The 20,260-nt window shown below is 30.1% G+C and overlaps 2 protein-coding genes across 2 annotated transcripts; one reads left to right on the top strand and one right to left on the bottom strand.

The window, feature by feature from the left end:
• Window positions 1–129: 129 nt before the first annotated feature.
• Window positions 130–6,748, top strand: LOC106793109. The gene is made up of 2 exons (XM_014759759.1): window positions 130–475; window positions 4,137–6,748. The coding sequence occupies exons 1-2, from the start codon at window positions 447–449 to the stop codon at window positions 4,762–4,764; spliced, it is 657 nt and encodes a 218-aa protein (XP_014615245.1). The 5' UTR covers window positions 130–446; the 3' UTR covers window positions 4,765–6,748.
• A 3,487-nt stretch (window positions 6,749–10,235) lies between these two features.
• Window positions 10,236–19,352, bottom strand: LOC106793035 (PH-interacting protein). The gene is made up of 22 exons (XM_014759627.1): window positions 19,139–19,352; window positions 18,939–18,997; window positions 18,828–18,857; window positions 18,546–18,605; window positions 17,690–17,840; window positions 17,507–17,605; window positions 17,038–17,375; window positions 16,765–16,919; window positions 16,365–16,682; window positions 15,860–16,277; window positions 15,514–15,739; window positions 15,102–15,429; window positions 14,820–15,015; window positions 14,488–14,736; window positions 14,168–14,392; window positions 13,714–14,092; window positions 13,210–13,609; window positions 12,891–13,118; window positions 12,641–12,821; window positions 12,383–12,539; window positions 12,120–12,227; window positions 10,236–11,828 (listed from the first exon to the last, which is right to left on the bottom strand). The coding sequence occupies exons 1-22, from the start codon at window positions 19,197–19,199 to the stop codon at window positions 10,912–10,914; spliced, it is 5,283 nt and encodes a 1,760-aa protein (XP_014615113.1). The 5' UTR covers window positions 19,200–19,352; the 3' UTR covers window positions 10,236–10,911.
• Between the last annotated feature and the right edge of the window lie 908 nt (window positions 19,353–20,260).

The raw sequence follows: 20,260 nt of genomic DNA, 5'->3' as shown, positions 1-20,260 counted from the left end.
TGACGACATAGCAAAACAAATGAGCCGTGCTACGTCACGCATATGTCGAGAGATGACGCTCGCGCATACGTCACGTGATCCTACTTATCAATATATGTATGGTACGGGAAAGCTTATCGAATCATACGCTGGCGGCGCTGCCAATCAACGCGAACGATTTTCCACTCTACCACTACCACCCCGTAACCGTGACTCTTGCCCAATAATCTGATCAAACGATTGTTTTTTTTTTTGTACGAAAGACAGTAAGAGGGGAAGAGATATTAGGAAGTCCAATCACGCACGTTTTTCTTACCTCGCGTGAGGCAACGCGTCATTGTGACAGTGTAGTGTAAGAGTCCGAAAAAATCAGCTGGTACGTTTGTCTCTCTGCTATTGCTCCTGTTACTCATTCGTTCAACGAAATACATTAATATATATTAACGAGGTCCACATAACCCTGAAAAATGAATTATTCAGACGTCGACAACAGCAGGTATGGATAACTCTTATTTGTCTGTTTTTTTTAATCAAAACTTTCTCCTTTCCCTCATTGCTTACTTTTTTATCATCATCTTTTTTTATTTCTCTCACCTAAAAAACTCTTCGGGTAATAAGGTCGTCATAGCAATTCGGAAACGCGTGACATGGAGCAACCAATCCCGTAACACAGCGCAGAGGTATTCACCAATCAAATAAATTAGGGCAATTCATAATCAAACGTGTAATCCTATTTCGTAGCAATACCTATTTCGGAGAAGAATCATTCATCCTTGTCTATTGTCGTCTTTGTCGTCGTATAGGCGTGTATATCCATTAAATTAGTCATAGCTTATGACGGGAATAAAACGTCATAGTGTGGTATATATATTGCCTTGTCTACGCGGTTAAATTCAATTTTAAGTTTGACGAGCAACTAAGGGATGCGTAAAGATCTATGTCAATTTATTTTCTCTGTATCAACGGGAGAGAGACCAAGAAGATATCCAATGATGTGGCTTCTTTGAAATGAGGCTATGCCACATGAATTCTTTTACCTTTCGGTTATATATATATATATATATATATTCATATATGTATGTATATACATGTAACATGACTTTGAATTTAATATATTTTCTTTTTATAAAAAAAATTTACATATAATCTTAATATTATTCATTATAGGATATTCCAATTTGGTTTTCGTTCCAAAAATTTCAGATGAATTTAATGTTGTGATTCCCAGTAAACAAACATCGCACGTAGGAAAGAATTTCGAAAGAGGAAAGTTGTTTAAATTTATAAATTTTACAATCCAAATTAATTTTGATAGAATCCAAGAATTCGTTCATTTCATTTTAAGTGAATTTTTATTTGTTGTGATTGTGCAACGAATCAGAAATAAGCTTTAGGGTATACCCACATGACGTTTAACAATGAAAGAAAAAAAGTCGGATGTTAGAAAGGTGAATTAAGCTAGAAATAGTTTTCTTTTAGCCAAAGATCACTTTTTAATGAATTAGTTTTTTAAATAAATACGATAATCTCTTAATTTGTTGATATTATCGTTTATATATATCTTAAGATCTTAACGACGAATAAGTATTTAATTTAGATTATTATATATTTTTATATTTGAAACAGCTTTTCATGTAATGATAAGAAGAATTACAAGATTAAATCTTCATAAAAGATAAAAAATATCAATGAGATAAACGATGAGGAAAGGAAATGATTTAATTATTATACAAATGTCAAGGCTTTCAAGCCAAAAAGAAAAAATTAACTATAATATAAATATTTAGATAATTCTATTTCCTGGATCACGCGTTTTTCTAAAATCGTTGAAATTTATTATTCAGCGAAAGATAAATTCATTTTCCGCAAAAATAGTCTCAATAATTTTAACAAAATAGCGGATGTGCATAATAATATTTGATCTAGGGAATGAACTATACTGAAGCCCTTATTATGAAAACTAATGATGCCTTATTAAATTTATATTACGTAGAGAGACAACGTGTGCCGCGTTGGGTCAAATGCAGAGTTATATGCAACGCACACAGTATTTTCGAATAATAAAACAAATTAATTTTATCTTTCATGTGTGATATTATTATTATAAAAATATATATAAAAAAATATTTGTAAAAATGAATTAAAAAATAGATATATAGTCTTAGATAATAGAATGATTTATATATATATCCATTTATCTAATTGCCAGATACGTAAAATTTGAAGATTAAATATTTCTAGTATATTGTACACGTTGAGAAAACGGGATTGATGCGTGATTCTCATTAAATATGTGCATGTTACGAGATAATGACACTCGAATAGCTTCGATATATCAACAAATTAATGAATTAAAACTTGCTCTGTTAAACTGATGATTCTAATTATTTTGCACTATCAATTAATAATTACTTTCTTATCTCGCATTGATAAAGGCTTAACATTTGCTCGCCAAAGAATATATTCACATGTTATTTTTATTTTTTTGTTTTATTTTTCTTTCTCCATTAATAAAACGAACGCGTGTTATCATTAAATAGTACGATTTTGACCTCCGAGATTAACAAAAATTTATAAACAGTAAATTATATGTAACATATATATTAAAACAACAAAAAAATAACAATTAACGAAACATACACAACTAACGTGATATTACATTGATAAGTATAATCATTCATATAGCCTGAAGCGATAACGGGTGCACATGTCCTCATAAGAGAATCATACGATCCCTTCTACTACTACTACATTACTACTACTACACTACTATACTACTGCGTATGTACATACATGCATGTATTCATACCACCATCGCTCTTATATACATACTTCCTTTAGACTCGAATATTTATAGCGCTATTCGACAGCCAAATTATTTCCTTAAATGTATCCTTGAGTTACTACTTCAACATGAGAAAAATAGAGAGAGAAAGATATATTATAATGATGATGATGATGGTGATGACGATGATGAAATACGTCGCAAAATATGTAAAGTAAAAAATAGCAACTCATCTAATACTACTACTAGGAATATGAAATTCTTGGTAATAGGCGACAAGTGAAATTCTCATTTAATATTTAGACGAAGAAAGAACAAGGTCAAAGTCGATCAAGTACAAAAAAGGATAGAGACAGATAGATCGTAGGAATGTAATTCGAGCTTTCATATCTACGTATATACTTATTATGATATATATTTATTTAACATATGTAAAAGAGTACTAGTCGATATATCGATTCATTATGTAAGAGATAAAAAAGAACATCAGTTTTAAAAACTACGACCGATGACATTCGCTTATATTCGTGAAAGGCGTGAACTTCGGTCAAAGGTGACTCCGGAACACGCAACCTATACACTATATATCGTCAATAGCTGTTCCTTACTTCCTACCTACCCCTTGTCTCTCTCACATTCTTTTCCCCTTTCCACAGTTTCGATTAAATACGCAATTCGTAGGAAAATTTAGAAAAATGTTTTGCCAATTGAATTATCATACAATATGTCTGTTGTCGAGTTCCTTATACATTCTCAAGTCCAACGGTAGAAACAATAATTTATATAGTTTAACAATGAATATTAATAAGGAGCGTGGGATAAATAAAGACAAATGTTCATTTAAATATGTTTTAAATATTTATGAATCAAATAATTATGCGTGTGTTACATATGTATATGTTTACATGAAAGAAAGTTAATGCTCTTCCATCGGGTAACTGAGTTATTCGCTTTTAACGTTCGGAGAAACACGACACGCATTGCTTGAAATTAAAGTCGATTTTTGCGATTTCAATTGTTCAACGATAGTAATAGTACATTAGTAGTATATTTTATTAGTATTATAACTTAGAGAAATTATTAACATTCGTGTGCATCTAAGAGCAAGAATTTAAAATGTTGCACAGGCAGTATGTGTATTATTTTTCTTTGATAATATTTCTCTCTTTCTCCCTCTTTAAAAAAAAAAAGAATGATCTTCATTGGCTGTGGTGGTAGAATATCATTCAATTTTAAGATCTTTATCACGCGTGTATGTGTGGTATGTGCATGGGTGTGGAGGATGTGTGCGAGTTAAATTACGCTGAGCGTTGCTCCCTTTGAAAAGCAAAGATGAAAGTAAGTAATGGGATAATAATGTTACGTGTTATAGGACGAGTCTTCGTAGAATCGCACGACATGACGAGCCAGAGTTCAGTTGCGCCAGCATTTTGAACAGCATGGAAAGATTCGTCAAAACTGTCAGCGAAATGGAAGAAACGATCTTAATACCAAGAAGACTGTTGGATTTGACAGTAGGTGATGCTGGTGATACGATTCGTTTGAAAGCTGGTAATAACGTTAAGGAAACGTTAGCCAATACGGATTTGTATCGTTTGTATCACATCGTCAATCAAATGAAAGTCGAATTACTTTGGTCTAAGGAGGATCGCGTACAACCCCGAGAAGATGAGGATGCCGATAAATCAGTTCTAGCTTATCAAACTAGCACAGAAACTGCTAACAGATTGGGACACGCACGTTGTCCAAGTACTACATCGATGCAAAGTATACAAAGCGCATCCTCTATCGCATCTTCTCTATCATCCGATTCCGAGTCCGAAATTGGAGTTGAAAATGATTCCAGTCTTGAGAACGAGGAGTGTATCGATCTAGCTAATTCATTTGCCAACAACTTCAAACATCATTTACGGGGACTTCATCGTAGTATCAACAGGATGACCGATGTTGCTCAATATCTTACGCTTCGATATCAAGTAGATGTAGACGGCCAAATCTGATTTGGTAGTTTCCTTCCTACGATTCGATAAGTTTAACGACCATTGATCGCATTAAGTCGTTTATAAACTTGTACACAAGAAAAAAAAAAACAAGTTTATTCTATATTTGTCGCGATGCACGTGCGCGCGCGTGCCTATGCGACACACACACATACACATACACACACATACACCCACCTTATTCAGATATATCTTCTTAGGGTTTAACGATCGAAATGTGATTAACTAAGTGAGACCACTTCGCCTCACCTCAAATTTAATTGTTAGGATGATGTGTCTCGTTTGGTCCAAACTTAGGAGCAATTATTCTTCATAGAAGATTTTAATTGTTGAAACCTAAACTACCTTAAGTAATTACATTGTTAAATCTATCTTGACGAATTTTATATAAATTGAAAAAAAATAAAACGTCCATAGTTACAAAAATTTATAGTCAAAATAGAATTTGGGGCTCTTTTTTCTCCATAGAAATATGTTAAATCGTTACAAAAGTTTATAATATATCAGCCAAAATTGGCAACGATAATTACAAAAATAGAATGCATAATTATTGAACGTCGATCGGGGGCTCTTTAAAAAAGAGTATCGGAATATATATTATTTTCTATTTTTTCTTTTTTTTTTCTTTTTTTAAGTTATTTTTTATTCTTCTCGTTTACAAATGGTCGTTACTATCGAGAACTAATTTTATTTTATCTTATAATGTTCTTCGTTCGAAATGAAAACAAATTATCGATATTTCTATCGTACAAAAATGGTTTCATATTTTATTTAAGTTAATGGAATATATTTGGGGAGTATTTATAAAATCGCGAAAGTTCATCAATGAAGAAAAAAAAACAATAAAGAAAAGAAAAAGAAAAATATGATCATCCGATGTTATGTCCGTTAAAAGAACGGACATAAAACCGATAAGAATATTCGTTTAATGGCACGTTTCATAATAAAATTTCGTTTCTCTTGATTAGAAAACGTTTGTAAACTGTAAATAAAAAGAAATGCAAGATTATTGCATTGTAATTATCGCTCGCGCTTGAAAAATTTTTACATTGAGATTTCAAGATTATTATACTAGCGAGCTTAACGGACATTCCATATTATTATTATGATTATTATTATTACTATTATTATTATTATTACTGTGTAACATAATTTCAAAATCGACTGATTATTATTTCACATTATAGCGAACAAATAACAAAAAATATCGAATGTAGCAAATTGATTCAAATATGTATTCGATTATTCAATTTCAAAGTCCAAATAAAAATGAAAAAACAACAATACACTATAGGCTTTTCTATAATTTAGCGAATAATATGCGAATTAAATATGACTACTTCGATACCACGAAGTATACAATTAAATTTTATCTGAAACAATTTAAAAAGGAAAAAGAAAATAAGAAAAAGATACACAGACACACACAAGCGCGAAAATAACTATTTTTCTTTATGTAACCATCTCGTACAAAGTACAATTGCTGCTGCATTATATGGAAAGATCGTATATTCTTCTTCTTCTTCTTCTTGGAAAAAGATAAAATAAATAAATAAATAAGTAAACGGAGTCAAACGGGTTACTTTTGAATGAAAGTACAATGATACATAAATTAAACAATTCTACTATTAGTTAAATATAATTAAAAATACCCATGCGATTTGATTATTGTAACCAAAGTGACATGTTATAAAAAAAAAAAAGAATCGCACGATGATCTGTTTTGACTGTAAACACACACACAAAAGAATGATCCAGTCAAAATTGCAAATGTAGTCATGTAATATTATTTATGTAAGAAAAAGTATTGAAATTTGATGCTTTATTTTTTCCAATTTCGATAAACCCTTTTTTTATTATTATCAATTTTTCTTTCTCTTCTCTTTTGTGCTTATTGACGTGTATTTTATGTATATAAACATGGTTTTATTGTTATTTATTTTTCTAGCACTATTAGTTGTAATAAAGCCTTGTATATCCCTAATTTATATTAACTACTAAACAATTGATCCAAAATTTCAATTGTATTGCTTACATATACGTATGTGCTTATATTTATTTTTATTGTCTCTAATTTATTATATTTTATTACGTATATACATACATATATATATAAATATTTCTTTTTTTGTTATTTCCGCGATGTTAGTTACGTAATATTCTTGTTAAAAGCGATATTAAAATCGTAAAAATGAAATGCATATTTATTTAAATACTTATTAAAAAAGCGAAGAATTGATTAGATTAGAACAAAATAGTCCTATTAATATTAATGATGGTATCTTATTTCATCCAATAAACGCTTGCCGCAAATTTTTTTTATTATATTATTTATACCACTATTAATATTTCAATATAAAACATGAAAAATTAATAATAATCCAAGTAATATATATATATTCAGTAATTCTAAAATATTTAATTTTCATCGCCTGGCGTTACGTTATCGGTGATTAAAAAATGGCATCATATAAGAAATGTGCAGATAAACAAAAAAATAGTAGCACAGTAAATAAAAGCAAGGCGAGAAATATGTGCTAATTATTTTCTGAAGGTAGGTTGCTCAGAAGGGTTAATTATATGTATTTGACAAAATCTGTTCCTGAACAAATCTTATTCCCGATCCATAAGCCGGGTACTATATACGAAATAGAATGACCGACCATTTCATCGACGAAAAATCGAACTCATCTTCGCTTGAACTGATTTCTTTATCATATTCCATGCTTATTAGGCTCCGTAACAAGAAATGATATACATAAGTCAGCGAACTAACTCTTTTCAGAATTTATATAAACCACTAATGTCTAAATATATATTTATTATCTAAATCTTTTGTTCTTTCATCACATATTTCAAAATCTGACATCTCCGCTTATAATACGTTTTTAAATATTGTGCGAAATTTTCAGGAAAGTCTCGGCTAAGATTAAATCCTATTTAATTAATTAAAATTTAAATTTCATTACAAATATTAATTATTATTAAATACTTATTTGTATATACAAATTTAAACAAATTATTTTATTTTTCGATTATTAAAACACAAGTAAGTATTTGATTTATAAATATATTTTTTCGCGCGTAATTTTTAAATATTTGGAGGGAAAATTTGAAATACAATATTAGTTTCTATTTGATAATGATTATAATTATTAGAATTTTTCATGATTTTTATGCTCTTAAATTATGGATTTGTATTAACTTTGTAACATAAATATAACATTGTGATGTATTGAATATTAAAATATGAAAATTTCGTTTGTTATCTTCCAGAAACGGCAACCTTTAAGTAGTGAGACCTGGGAAATCGATATTTTTGTCAATGCAATGTACATTATGTCTTACATAATTTCGTCGCAAGTAGTGTTAAGCTAATGGTTGTTTGTTATAATAGATGACAAAAAAATGAAACTTTTTTTATAATTTTTTGCTTTAAAATAAGTTATCTTTAGAATATAATTTGTATAGATAAAGCTTTATCGTTCGTTCATTAGAATTATCTTTTTCGAATATGTTAATGTTACTATATATATAGTTGCGGTATCGTAAAATAATAAGAATTTATTTTTAAACGAGACGATATTTGAAATATTATGTTTCAAGAGAATTATATAGGTAAGAGGAATATAGATGTGGTCTAGGAAAATAAACAAATATAAATATTAAAGAATTCTGTGTAATTTTTATTAGTCGCGGTGGGAATCCATGAAAATGATATCAATATGCAACAATATATAGAATATTTTACATCAATATAAAAACAAACTATTATTGTTGCATTATTTATGAAATCCTATAACCCAACGCAAAAAAGCATATACATTGAATAATAATAATTCTGAACGTTAAGATATGAAGCATATTACTCGATATAATCAAAGAAATAACAAAAGATATAATTGATGGCAAAGATTTAGTAATTCATTGAGCTTATATGATATTTGTTCTTAAGTTAAGACTTCATTAAAAAAATATTCATTATCCTAATTACGAATATTTATAATATTATATATTTTATAGTCTTATACTAATATCACAATTGCTCGAGACAGTCAAGATTTTCAGATTTGTGCATGTGATCTTAATCTATGCTTACTTAATCTATGCAACTGCCTTGGTAATCTATTATAGAATTACTTAAAATATTTTTGAATTTTCTAATCTTTTAAAATTCAAAACATACCATTTAGTTGCATGAATAAAAAATGCACAATCAGTGATTTATAATATGCAGTAAGAAATATATAAACTGCATGTAAAGGTAACACTTTCATAACAGAGTATAGATATATAATTATATAATATATAATTGCATAATTATATAATATATAACATACAATTATATTTTATAGTAATTTTTAAAAAATTAGTTCTACTTCAAAATGTTTGTACAATTTTACATATTCAAGTATTTTATATATTATCACTGTCAGTAATGAAATATTCCTAACTAAATGATTACTTACAATAATTCTAATTGATACATATATCTTACAATTAGAATAAGTAGCACAGGTATCTTCAAAATAAGTGTTAGGGTTTGTAAAGGCACTGCCTTATTTAATATAATGTACAGAATCTCTAAGAGTAAGAATTTTTTTTATCAGAGTTAGAATAAGTATGAATAACTTAATTCAGTAAATTAAATTACCTTTACTTAGTACCTCCGTAAGTTTAAATACAGATGACATAATTATTGACAGATTAACATTTCCTTATTCTATTTAATTCTTTTTTACACAACTTATTTGGTAAACAAATGTTAATCCTGTCATTCTTGTCTTCTGATTTTAAATTGCTTTAGGATGATTATTAATTAAATATTTGTATTTATAAAGAAAATTTTGTTAAATATTACATTAATCGGATGAATAGTTTTCTAATCGTAACATACAATTTTTTAAAAAACTTTTTTTAGGATTCTTTATCAATAAACATACAAACTATGCATCTTAGAAATCTATTATGTATTAAGACTACCATAAAAATTTTATATTTTTCTCTAATTTTAACGATGTTTCTGCAAAATATTTAGAAAAGCCTGTGACATCGTTATTTACAAAATGTAACATTTACGGATACATTAAATTCGATGGTAGTAACAACTGTTACTGTTTGCGTAAAACATCATAGGTGTATATATATATATATATATATATAATCACTAATATAATCTAAGTATTAAATAAACTAATATAATATACATATATTCAAAAATTAAATTTATATATATTGACAAAAGTGTGATCATTAATGATTTCACAAAGGTACTTCTGTGTATTTAAACAAGTGAATTGTTTATTTTCTTAATAATTCGTATAAATGAAAATAATTTTTGGCAAAATAAAGCTATATTAGTTTTATAACAGCATGGAATATTTTATTGGCCAAGATAAAATATATCTCTTAATAAAAACTAATATTTTTAAGTTACTTATTCTTGTTGCTATTTTTTGTTAACTATTTTTTAACGTGCAATTAAAATGTAACCAATAGAATCGAAATGCTTTTATACGGATTATAAATGTTGATATAGAATCAATAACAAACTGCTTAAAGTTTTTAGTAATCCAGTAAATAGCAAACATAAAATAAATTTTTATACTGAGAATAAAAATTATTATTTAATTTTATATGCTTAAGAGATAAACAAATAACATATTCAAAAATATGATCACTCACACTTTTAAAATCTTTAACTGTCTTTTTTCAATTGATTCTTCAAATGTCATTAAATAATATTGACATGATAAGAGTATTATAGGGCGGATTAATGTTCTTTCACTTTGCTTCAAATTCTTTCTCTTGATAGTCTTTTTACATTTGCACTTAAACGTTAAAAAATACCTTTATTTTCTCTATCTCATAATAATGGAAGTACATTGTTGCAGGAGTATTAAACTCATATTGCTGTTAATAGTTTCAAGTATACACACTTTTTTGCATAAGAATATCCTGAAATTTTCTCAGGCTAAACATCTGGCATTTATCTAAGTGTTTTTTATCTAGAGTGTTATTTGTCCATTATGATTACACTCTATCTTCAATGTCATCAGGTCAAATTTATTTTTCTTCTTCTTTTATTTACTCGTAAATCGATAATTTTTATCTAAATGATACATTACTAGAATGCTGCTGTTAAGGTCATTCTAAAAGAAAAGCACGTGCACGAGCTGTCATTTTCCTCACTCGGCCTCTACTACTTATGCTTATTCCAGGTTCTGGTATACTATCATCATCACTTTCATCTTCAGCATAATCGCGTCGTTTGATTTTACGTCTATTTCTCACTGGTAATGCACTACTTGCATCACTGTCTTCGTTATAACGTGCACGCTTTTTACTTCTCCGAGAATTAGATAATACATGTTGATGATTAGATTCTCTAGATGTTCGTGATTTTCTTTGAGATGTTGAGGGCTCCACAACTTCTTCTGTATCATCGCTATCCGAATCTTCATTGTTAGTACCATGTTGCAATTGTTCCTCTTCCTCCTCTTCTTCTTCTTCCTCCTCTTCCTCTTCTTCTTCTTCTTCATCATCAGAACGACTTTCAGAAACATTATTTTTTCTATTATTTGCAGTATGTTTTGAAGCTGCTGCATTTGGCAACTTTCGCGATCTTGTATTACTCTTCTGAATTACTTCTTCTTCACTTTCTTCTTCTGAAGATTCAGAAACAAACTGATCTTGATCCTCTGCATCATCTTCTGCATCATCATCAGGAATAACAAACTGTTTAGAATTAGATTTAACTTGTCTATTATTTTTACTATTTTTACTACGAATTTTACGAGTTTGTTTTCCACGACCACCAGGAGTATAAACTTCTCCAGAATCATTGTCTGTACTCTCACTGCTTACTGCTTTCCTTGCTCTAGTTCGTCTAACAGGAGGACCATGACTACTATCACTTTCCATCGATGCTTCGGATTCACTACATTCACTATCACTTTTTTTAATTTTTCTTTGCACTATCGATCTAGGAATTCTCAATTTTAACATCGAACGTGTTGAACTACCTGCATGTTTTGGAGCACCATTAGTTATTCGGGATGGACCTAGAAGAAAATAAAGATTAATTTAAATTGAAAAGTTAATTATAATTTAACTTTTTTAGAAATAGATTTATATTCAATAATCCTTCCATTTACGTGAATTCATTTTAACGCGCTTGAGTTACCGAAGCCTCGATATCATAATAATACGTTATGTGAAAATACAAATTCGAGGATTCGCCAGTGTAATTTATTTTCGTAATTACGTAACTTACTTGCAGCTGTATTCGTGAAACCAAATGCTCGCATAAATCGAAAGATTACTGTATAATAAAATCTTATATGTGTATATACCTGGTTCGTGTAAATTAGCAGGCTTCTTTTTCTGCTGCACAACTGGTTCTTCATCTTCTGTAATCATATCCTCATCTTCGGTACAAGTAATCTTTTTTTTGGATGGTCCTATTAAATAACAAAAATTATTTAATACCAATATTGACAGACAATAATTTATATATATTGTCTTATATAAAATAATATTTAAAAAAAAGATACTAATTTATATATAATAAACATATAATTTTATGGGTTCAAACTTTTTAGAAAATAGAAATTACCAGTCCCATTTGTTAAACGTTGCTTTCGTTTCTGTACTTTCGTTTTGACATTTACTTTTGTATTATTATTACGTCTTCTTGCCGACTTCCAATTAGAAATAATTTTACGCATGTGTTCTTCAAACATTGCTGATAATCTTATTGTCATAGAGAATATCTATAGATAATAATAAATATAAAAGCAAATCTTTCTAAAAATGATAAGAATTTATTTGAAAGTTTTCTGTTTTTTTCTTTCATTTTTTCGGTTTTACTTACTCTTGAACGTTTGTTGGTATTATAATTTCTACTATTCGTAAATATTAACTTCATATCTTTAGAAAATTCTAAAGGTGTTTCATAGTTTCCTCCTAACAAGTCTTCTTTTACTGTGCGTAAATCCATTGGTGTATCTATTATTTGATGATAATCTGGATGTTCTAATCTATCAACTGGCTCTCTATAAAAAATATGAATAATATTAAAACGCATATATTTTAAAACAATCAAGACTATTAATATGATATACCTGAAAGGAATTGAATCCTCGCACTGCCATAAAGTATCCAATAATTGTCTACATGCCAATGTCCAATTCTGTGACATTTCTTGCGATCGAAGATTTCGACTGGTAGTTAATTTTTGTGTACTCGTTGAAGGTTTATCTTTTACAGCAGCATCTGCATCAGATTCTGAAGAGCAATATGTATCAGCTAATTGATGATATACTGCGGGTACATCTAGCTCCGTAGTTTCTCTGTATAAAAATAAAAATAAAATTAATGTATTCAATATATTATCAATGCTGCATTGTTACATGCTTGATAATAATAAATTCCAATACTTACTTTATTATACGTAAGCATAAATCAGTTATTATCCTTGACCATTTCACTATCCCACTATGAGGTTTATTAAATATCTCAGCATTTGTTGCCAAATATCTAATATCAAACTGGGCAGATGTAATTCTTCGATAAAAATGATTTTCAAAACGAGCTTTTATAGTTGATAAATCGATGGGATATTGTACAACAAATGCATAACCAGGATACACATTGAGATCTACTGGTGCCACAAAAGGTTCTGCTATCGCAAGGCTCATTACTTGGTCAAGGCCTCTTATAATTCTACGACATGTCGCATCTCTATCACCCATTGGCCATTCTTCTGGAGTAGGTTGATATAATATAGCTTGTATCTCCTCTGGAAGTACAGGAACTGCTCCTCCGATTTCTGCGGGTAATCCTTAAATACAATTTTATTTAAATTTCATAGATCATATTTATAGAAATATTCTAAAAAAAAAATTACAATTAATATCTAATATATTTTTTAAATAATGAACATACTGTCTCCATCAATTGGTTCAAGATCCCATGGACTCATTCGTTCATATTCTCCATTATCCCAACGTACACGGAAACACATAAAAAATGATTCAGGAAAATCATCATCTAATGGTTCCATAGATTGGATTTGTCCCATCCACCATCCATCATCGATCATACATCGAAATCTATCACCTTCAGACCAGCTGCGAGCCAATGCTATGTCGAATGTTTGACGTAAAACTAAAAAGTCCAAAACGTCTGGCATATCGTGATATTTAATTGTAAAATTTTCTCCTGTAAATCGTCCTTCTTCATCCATTAACGCAAGTTTCAAACAACAAAGTCGAGGTGGACGTATTATGTACTTTATACCAACAACTTTCACAAATTCTTGTGCCTTAAATAATTTTAATACGTTATATAAAAAAATTATATTTTTATAAAATATAATATTAGAATATATCATTCTCACCCTTATGTGCACTTTAGCCCATGGTTCACTATTTAAACCAAGTTCATAAACTTTTTTATTTCTAACAGCATCTAAATAAAATTGGTGACCCTGACGAAAATATACTATTTCGTCACCCATTTGTGGATAATATGGAGCTTTACGTGGTACTACTTCGGTAAGCCATTCAGGAGGTCGTAGAACTTCAGGAACTTCATCAATATCTTCACTATAAATATATGCTTTCTGATAAAAGAAATTAATACACGGATTAACAAAAATGCAATAGATACGTAAAAATATTCGGTTAAATAAGAAAATAAAATAATAAGAAAGTTTACCTTTGCTGTACGACTTTTATTACGTCTTCTCTCTATATCACTTGGTGGAGTAAGAGACCTTTTCTTAATAGGCTTACGTTTACTACGTTTAGGTGGTTCAAGATTTAAACCATGATCTGCAATCCAATCTGAATATTGTGTACTACATTCAGAAGTGGAGCTATCTGAACACAAATCTTCTTCATTTGCGGTAGAATCATTCGTATTACTACTAGCTGAGCTACCTGTAGTTCCTCCATTTTCAGGATTCTATAAATAAATAATAGCAATATAGTATAAAAATAAAGATTAAAAAAATAAATGTGCGACAAATTAATAATATTTTAAAATACTTCGAATTCTTCGTCTTCTCGTTCTTCATCACGTGCTGCTCTAGTTCTATATCCATGTCTAGCACATCTATTACGTTTTCTATTAACTACTTTACTTCCTATACTATCTTGAACAGCTGTAGCGTTCAAAGCAGGTTGAGGTCTGCTTCGCATTTCTCGCCTCCAAATTTCTAACTCCATATCTGCCATTGCACAACTATAAATATTAAAAAGATCTGTAAAAAATTGTTCATTTGGAAAAATGCTTATTCGTTATAAGAAATAATTAACATATAAACATACAGCGCATTATATCGCGTTTCTTTAAGAGCTTGACTCATAGGTTTAGCAAGAAGTGGTTTATTCCAAGATGTGTAGTTATCTCTTTGCCAATTACCACTACTTTGTCTAACACCTTCGACATCACCGACTCTCCTTAAACCTGGTCTACTACCACGTGGACTAGCAATTTGACGAATTGGTTGTTCTCCAATATTTTCACCTTCTCTATCATTAACAGGTAATTCGCCATCCGCACCAATATTTTGTCTCTGTGCAAGAGCTTCTATCAATCTGTCAATATTGGATCTTGGTTCTTGCACGGGAAGACCCTCTATTACCTCTTGCATTCCTAATTACATATAAAAACATGAAATCTCGTATTTTTATAAAAATACACATAAATAATAGAATAATAGAGATGCAATTATTTTACCTCCAGCACCAACGGCTATATTAGGTACTAATTGCTCTCCCCGACAATTTTCTCTACCTGGTACTAATCTTTGTAATGCCGGAGGGTATGGATTACCATCTACATCAACGAGGAATGGAGGTGGCATCAAATGAGGAGCTGTTTGCGTTTGTTCATCCAAAACATAATTATTTGAATCCCTAATTAATGGTCTATAGTCTGTATGAAAAAAAAGTTCTTTCGGTACCTGTAATTATATTATTTTTTATTTTGTTTATAATGGATATTATTACAAAGTATTACATGATTCAATTGTTTAGCATTATAAAAATGCATCATTTCTTTATATTATAAACAAAAGACTTACTATTTTAAGTTTTTCGACCCCAGATCCAAATCCATACATTAAAAGGTGACCATGAGAATCGGTAGCAGCAATCATTGTTCCATCGGGAGACCACTTTGCATCAAACACGGCACCATTTCCTTGTCCTTCAATAAAATTTTGAAAACAAGCCACTGGTTCAGAATTTAAAACATCCCAAATAATAAGCTGTCCGTCATGACCAGCACTTAATATAACACGAGGATCTATCGGATGAGATTCCAATACAAACACCTCATCTTTATGACGACGAAGGACTTTTATTAATTCTCCTGACTTTGAGTTCCACACTTTCAATGAACTATCATTTACAGCTGTAATTACCCATTCGTCACTTACGTCCCAACAAACCATAGTAACTTTAGTTTTTTTATTGGAATCGTCGTCTGTTTCTGGCTCTCTAGAAAATTAAATTTTAAATAAAATATAGATATATAATGTATGTGTGTGAGCTATATTGAAAATATTTTTCTTATTTTTTACAAACCCAGGGAGTCTTGTGGTCATAAGAAGGCGTTTATGGACCCACTGTTGTTGTTCAAAATGCCATACATTCGCAGTACCATCTTTAGATCCAGAAATAAATCTTAAACCCTGGTGAGCCCACTGAATACTATCAACTGTATCAGAATGTGCTTCAACTTCTAAAACTCTACGCGGTCCTTCTTCACCTGACATCATGTAAACTCTCACATGGTGATCTGCAGAGCCAGCAGCCACAAATGAACCACCAGGACTGAATGATGCACATATCATTTGAGCTTGGCCAGGTCTCATTTTTTCATGATACTGGATCGGTTTAGGTCTATAATTATATTATTCATATTTAAATCATCTTTGATTTTACTAATTAATAATTAATCTACTAAATATAATTATTAACTTACTGAAATACCACCCTCTCATTCGGTTGCTTCGTATGAGACCAAAATGCAACAGAACCATCCGTACTTGTGGATACCATATAATAAACACCATTGCAAGCAATAGGACAAAAATTTATAGATGTTATCATACCAGAATGTCCGGACAAAACAGCCACCTTAAAATATTAATTTGAATTTATAAATAAAAGACAAAATAATTATAGTATATGAATAAGAATTAATTAATATTATAAAAAAAATTTGTCTAGCAAGTAATTATTATATATTACATACAGGGGACATAGTTTGGAAACACCAAACTCTAAGTATCCGATCTAAGCTTCCAGCAGCTAGTAAGGTGTTATCAAAGTTTATGGCTATATCCATTATCTCAGCTGAAACACCTCGAAATGTAGCTAATAGTCGGCCATCTACAGAGCTCCATACTTTAACAAGTAAATCATCTGCACCAGTAACAATATATTTTCCTGTTCGATCATACAAAACGCAATAAACTGCTGACAAATGTCCTAATGTATGTCGATAAAGTTGCATTTTACTATAAAATTTGGTTGGTATAGCTTCTCTACGACTTAAAGGACCTGAGTTTTCCCTTGCTTGAATAATACGCACTAATAAAAAAAAATAATATGCATGTTATAAAATATTATCAAAAAATAAGAAAATATATATATAAATTTATACGTTTACATTTTAATTAATATAATATATGAAATATATGATTAATAGTTTCATTATTTACCTATATTATTCCCCGTTAAATTATTAGGAAGATCCATAAAAGGTTTTCCTCCGAACCTTCCAGAGCAAGCAGAAATACCACGTATTCGACGAGATTGATCTGTGTATGCAATAAAAATTTTATTTTCTAATACAAAATTTTTTATATTTTGAAATATTATATGTAACTAAAATAAATATATACCTTCGTGTATACGTAGTAAAGATTGTCGGCCAGCTCCTAGTAATGATACAATTCCTGGAATACATGGTGGTACCTCTTTTTCTAAAATCGGACCTATTCTTGCACATATTTGTAGCAAGTATTCTGGTCCTATGTGAGAATATTTATTCTCCTGTTGATAATAATCGTATTAAGAATTAAATTTTTATCATTATTAGGAAATAAGAAAATATTTCTTCTTTATACAAATAAAAGAAAAAAAGCATATCATAAATATTTAATAAAAAGCATATTATAAATATTAATTTAAATAAAGAATAAAGAATAAAAAAATTATCGATTAAGTAATGAACTGATTGTTTAATGAAAACGGATGATCGATTTGAAAAAATACAATATGCTATAAGTTCCCGCTAATATTTAAAATAAATAGTAAAGTAGTGCCTGATTTTAACCAATGAGAGGTCGAAAGAAGGAAGACATCCAATCTTGGTGTAGAACTCGTTGTGCACGAGATCAGGTTCTATAAATAAGCCGTAGGCACGTATATTCATTGATCAGCTCACGCAAGATGGCTCAAAGCAAGCGACCATTGGCAGAGAGAACTAAGGAGTGGGGAGAATCTTCCGCAATGGCGACGCTAACTCTAGAAGAATGGAAGAGGAGTGGGATGGAAAAGGGGATTGTGCCCCTTGGAAAGGGATGCACATAGTACTTTGAATAATATTTCGGGCAACGATTTGAAAATGGAGAATTAAGCGCGAGGATATAGGATGACGCGGTAACCTCAAATCTAGACTTTATAACTTCTCGATCAGAGGTAAAACCACGACCCAATTACAAAAGAAAATAAACATCGTAATGCCAACAAACTTACAAGTTCTTCGAAATTTTGACTATGGGAATTTCCCTCCCAATCGATTCTTTCCGGCAATACCTGTAAAAAAGAAACAAAAAAAAAGTATACAAGGATCGATCGTTCGATCGTTTGATGCGTTTCCCACGTGATAAATAATTAATAAAGTAGTATTAAAGAGATCATCGACCCCAGAATTCTAATGTTTTGACAAGCAGAAACCACGTGCAAACCATGTGGGATACGATCGCTATGTATAGTGTCTGTCCGGCAAACGTCAACTACGGACCAATCTCTACTTACCTTCGCACGCTCCAATTCGCGCTTAAGCGTCTGAAACAAACATACATTTTCGTCAGTTAAGTTGATAGCGTCCTACGACAAAACATTATTTTATTTCATTATAATACTCACAGTGGCAGTCTCTTGACATGGCCCCGATGCTAGAAATTTCGCTATTAAGAAGTACAGCTCTGAAATAAAGGAAGGAACGCGAACACGATTAGAGGGGAAGCTATACACACACAAACACACATACAAAGAATACCCAACAGAGCTCTTAGGCAGGCGGCTTTGCCGACAGTTATGCTACCTTATCACATTTCAATCTTTACCTGATCTTATAGCTGCCTCGTTTCTCGATACACTTGGATCCATTTCGTGCGACGAATCCATCGTTGTTCACTCACGTTAACAAAGATTTATTTTTTTCTGGTCATAGCGTGGCAATAACCATTTTACTATTCATTTTCTCTTGGTTGATCCTCGACCGCGAGACGCATTTGCACGCTCTCCTCCTCGGCGTAAAGTAGTACCCCCGCCTCCTCAACCTGCTCTTCTCCCCTCCTATCCCCACCTAACCCGAACGCTACAACTGACGAATCGCAACGCACTAGTTCAGGGATGTATTTCCTATTCTTCAATACCCTCGTCTTATTTATTGTCTTTTTCTTTTCTTTTTATATATATATTTTTTTTCTTATTTTTTCTCTTTTTTTCTTTATTCATTTACGGATAGATATTTCTCTTGAAACTTTTGCGATCATGAGTGTTTCCAATACTTAAGTAACAAATCGTATTAATCTTACTACTACATTTTAAATATTTTTCTTACCTTTAGGTTACAATTACGAAATAAGAATGTGTTTTATATATTGTATATATATATATATATATAATGTGATTTGTGTTATGTGCTAGTTACATTTACAGTTAGTGTTAAAACTTGCAAGTTAAATTATTGGGTATAACTTCTTACGATATATAGGTAATGTTTTGATGTCATTAGAGTGTAAACGTATAATTCTTAATACTTAATAATTTATAAATAATATAATCCACATGTTTTATCTCCTTTTACTTAAATTAATAATTATGAGAAAATATATATATATAAATGAGGAAGCAAATAGTAGTTTTTTTCTTTCTTTTTTTTCCACTAAATAACCCTATATCATTTTACTGCCAATTTATCGTATAATACCAACTTTTAAGAGCAAGGTTCTTTGATTGACACCATTATGTTATCAGCGTGAAGGATTGCAAAATTTTCTTTATGTTAAGTATATAGCAATATATTACATTAACATAAAATATTAAAGATTAAGATATTAATATTAATTTTAATTCTAAAGTAGATTTATCTATGTCTAAATACAACAAATTTATAACAATTAAGTGACATTATATTAAATGATTACTACTCATTGATAAGACGTAAGATTAAAAATAAATAT

The sequence above is a fragment of the Polistes canadensis genome, unplaced genomic scaffold (genome assembly GCF_001313835.1).
Source record: "Polistes canadensis isolate GaletaPanama2010 unplaced genomic scaffold, ASM131383v1 scaffold_0, whole genome shotgun sequence".
NCBI lineage: Eukaryota > Metazoa > Arthropoda > Insecta > Hymenoptera > Vespidae > Polistes > Polistes canadensis.
This window is presented reverse-complemented; position numbering and strand designations above follow the sequence as displayed.

Coding starts and splice junctions, on each gene's coding strand:
- LOC106793035 (XM_014759627.1), bottom strand. CDS start 19,199: ATGGATTCGTCGCACGAAATGGATCCAAGTGTATCGAGAAACGAGGCA. Junction 16,683..16,764: donor AATGAGAGGGTGGTATTTCA/GTAAGTTAATAA, acceptor ATATAATTATAG/ACCTAAACCGATCCAGTATC. Junction 12,540..12,640: donor ATACCAACAAACGTTCAAGA/GTAAGTAAAACC, acceptor TATTATCTATAG/ATATTCTCTATGACAATAAG.
- LOC106793109 (XM_014759759.1), top strand. CDS start 447: ATGAATTATTCAGACGTCGACAACAGCAG. Junction 476..4,136: donor TCAGACGTCGACAACAGCAG/GTATGGATAACT, acceptor TACGTGTTATAG/GACGAGTCTTCGTAGAATCG.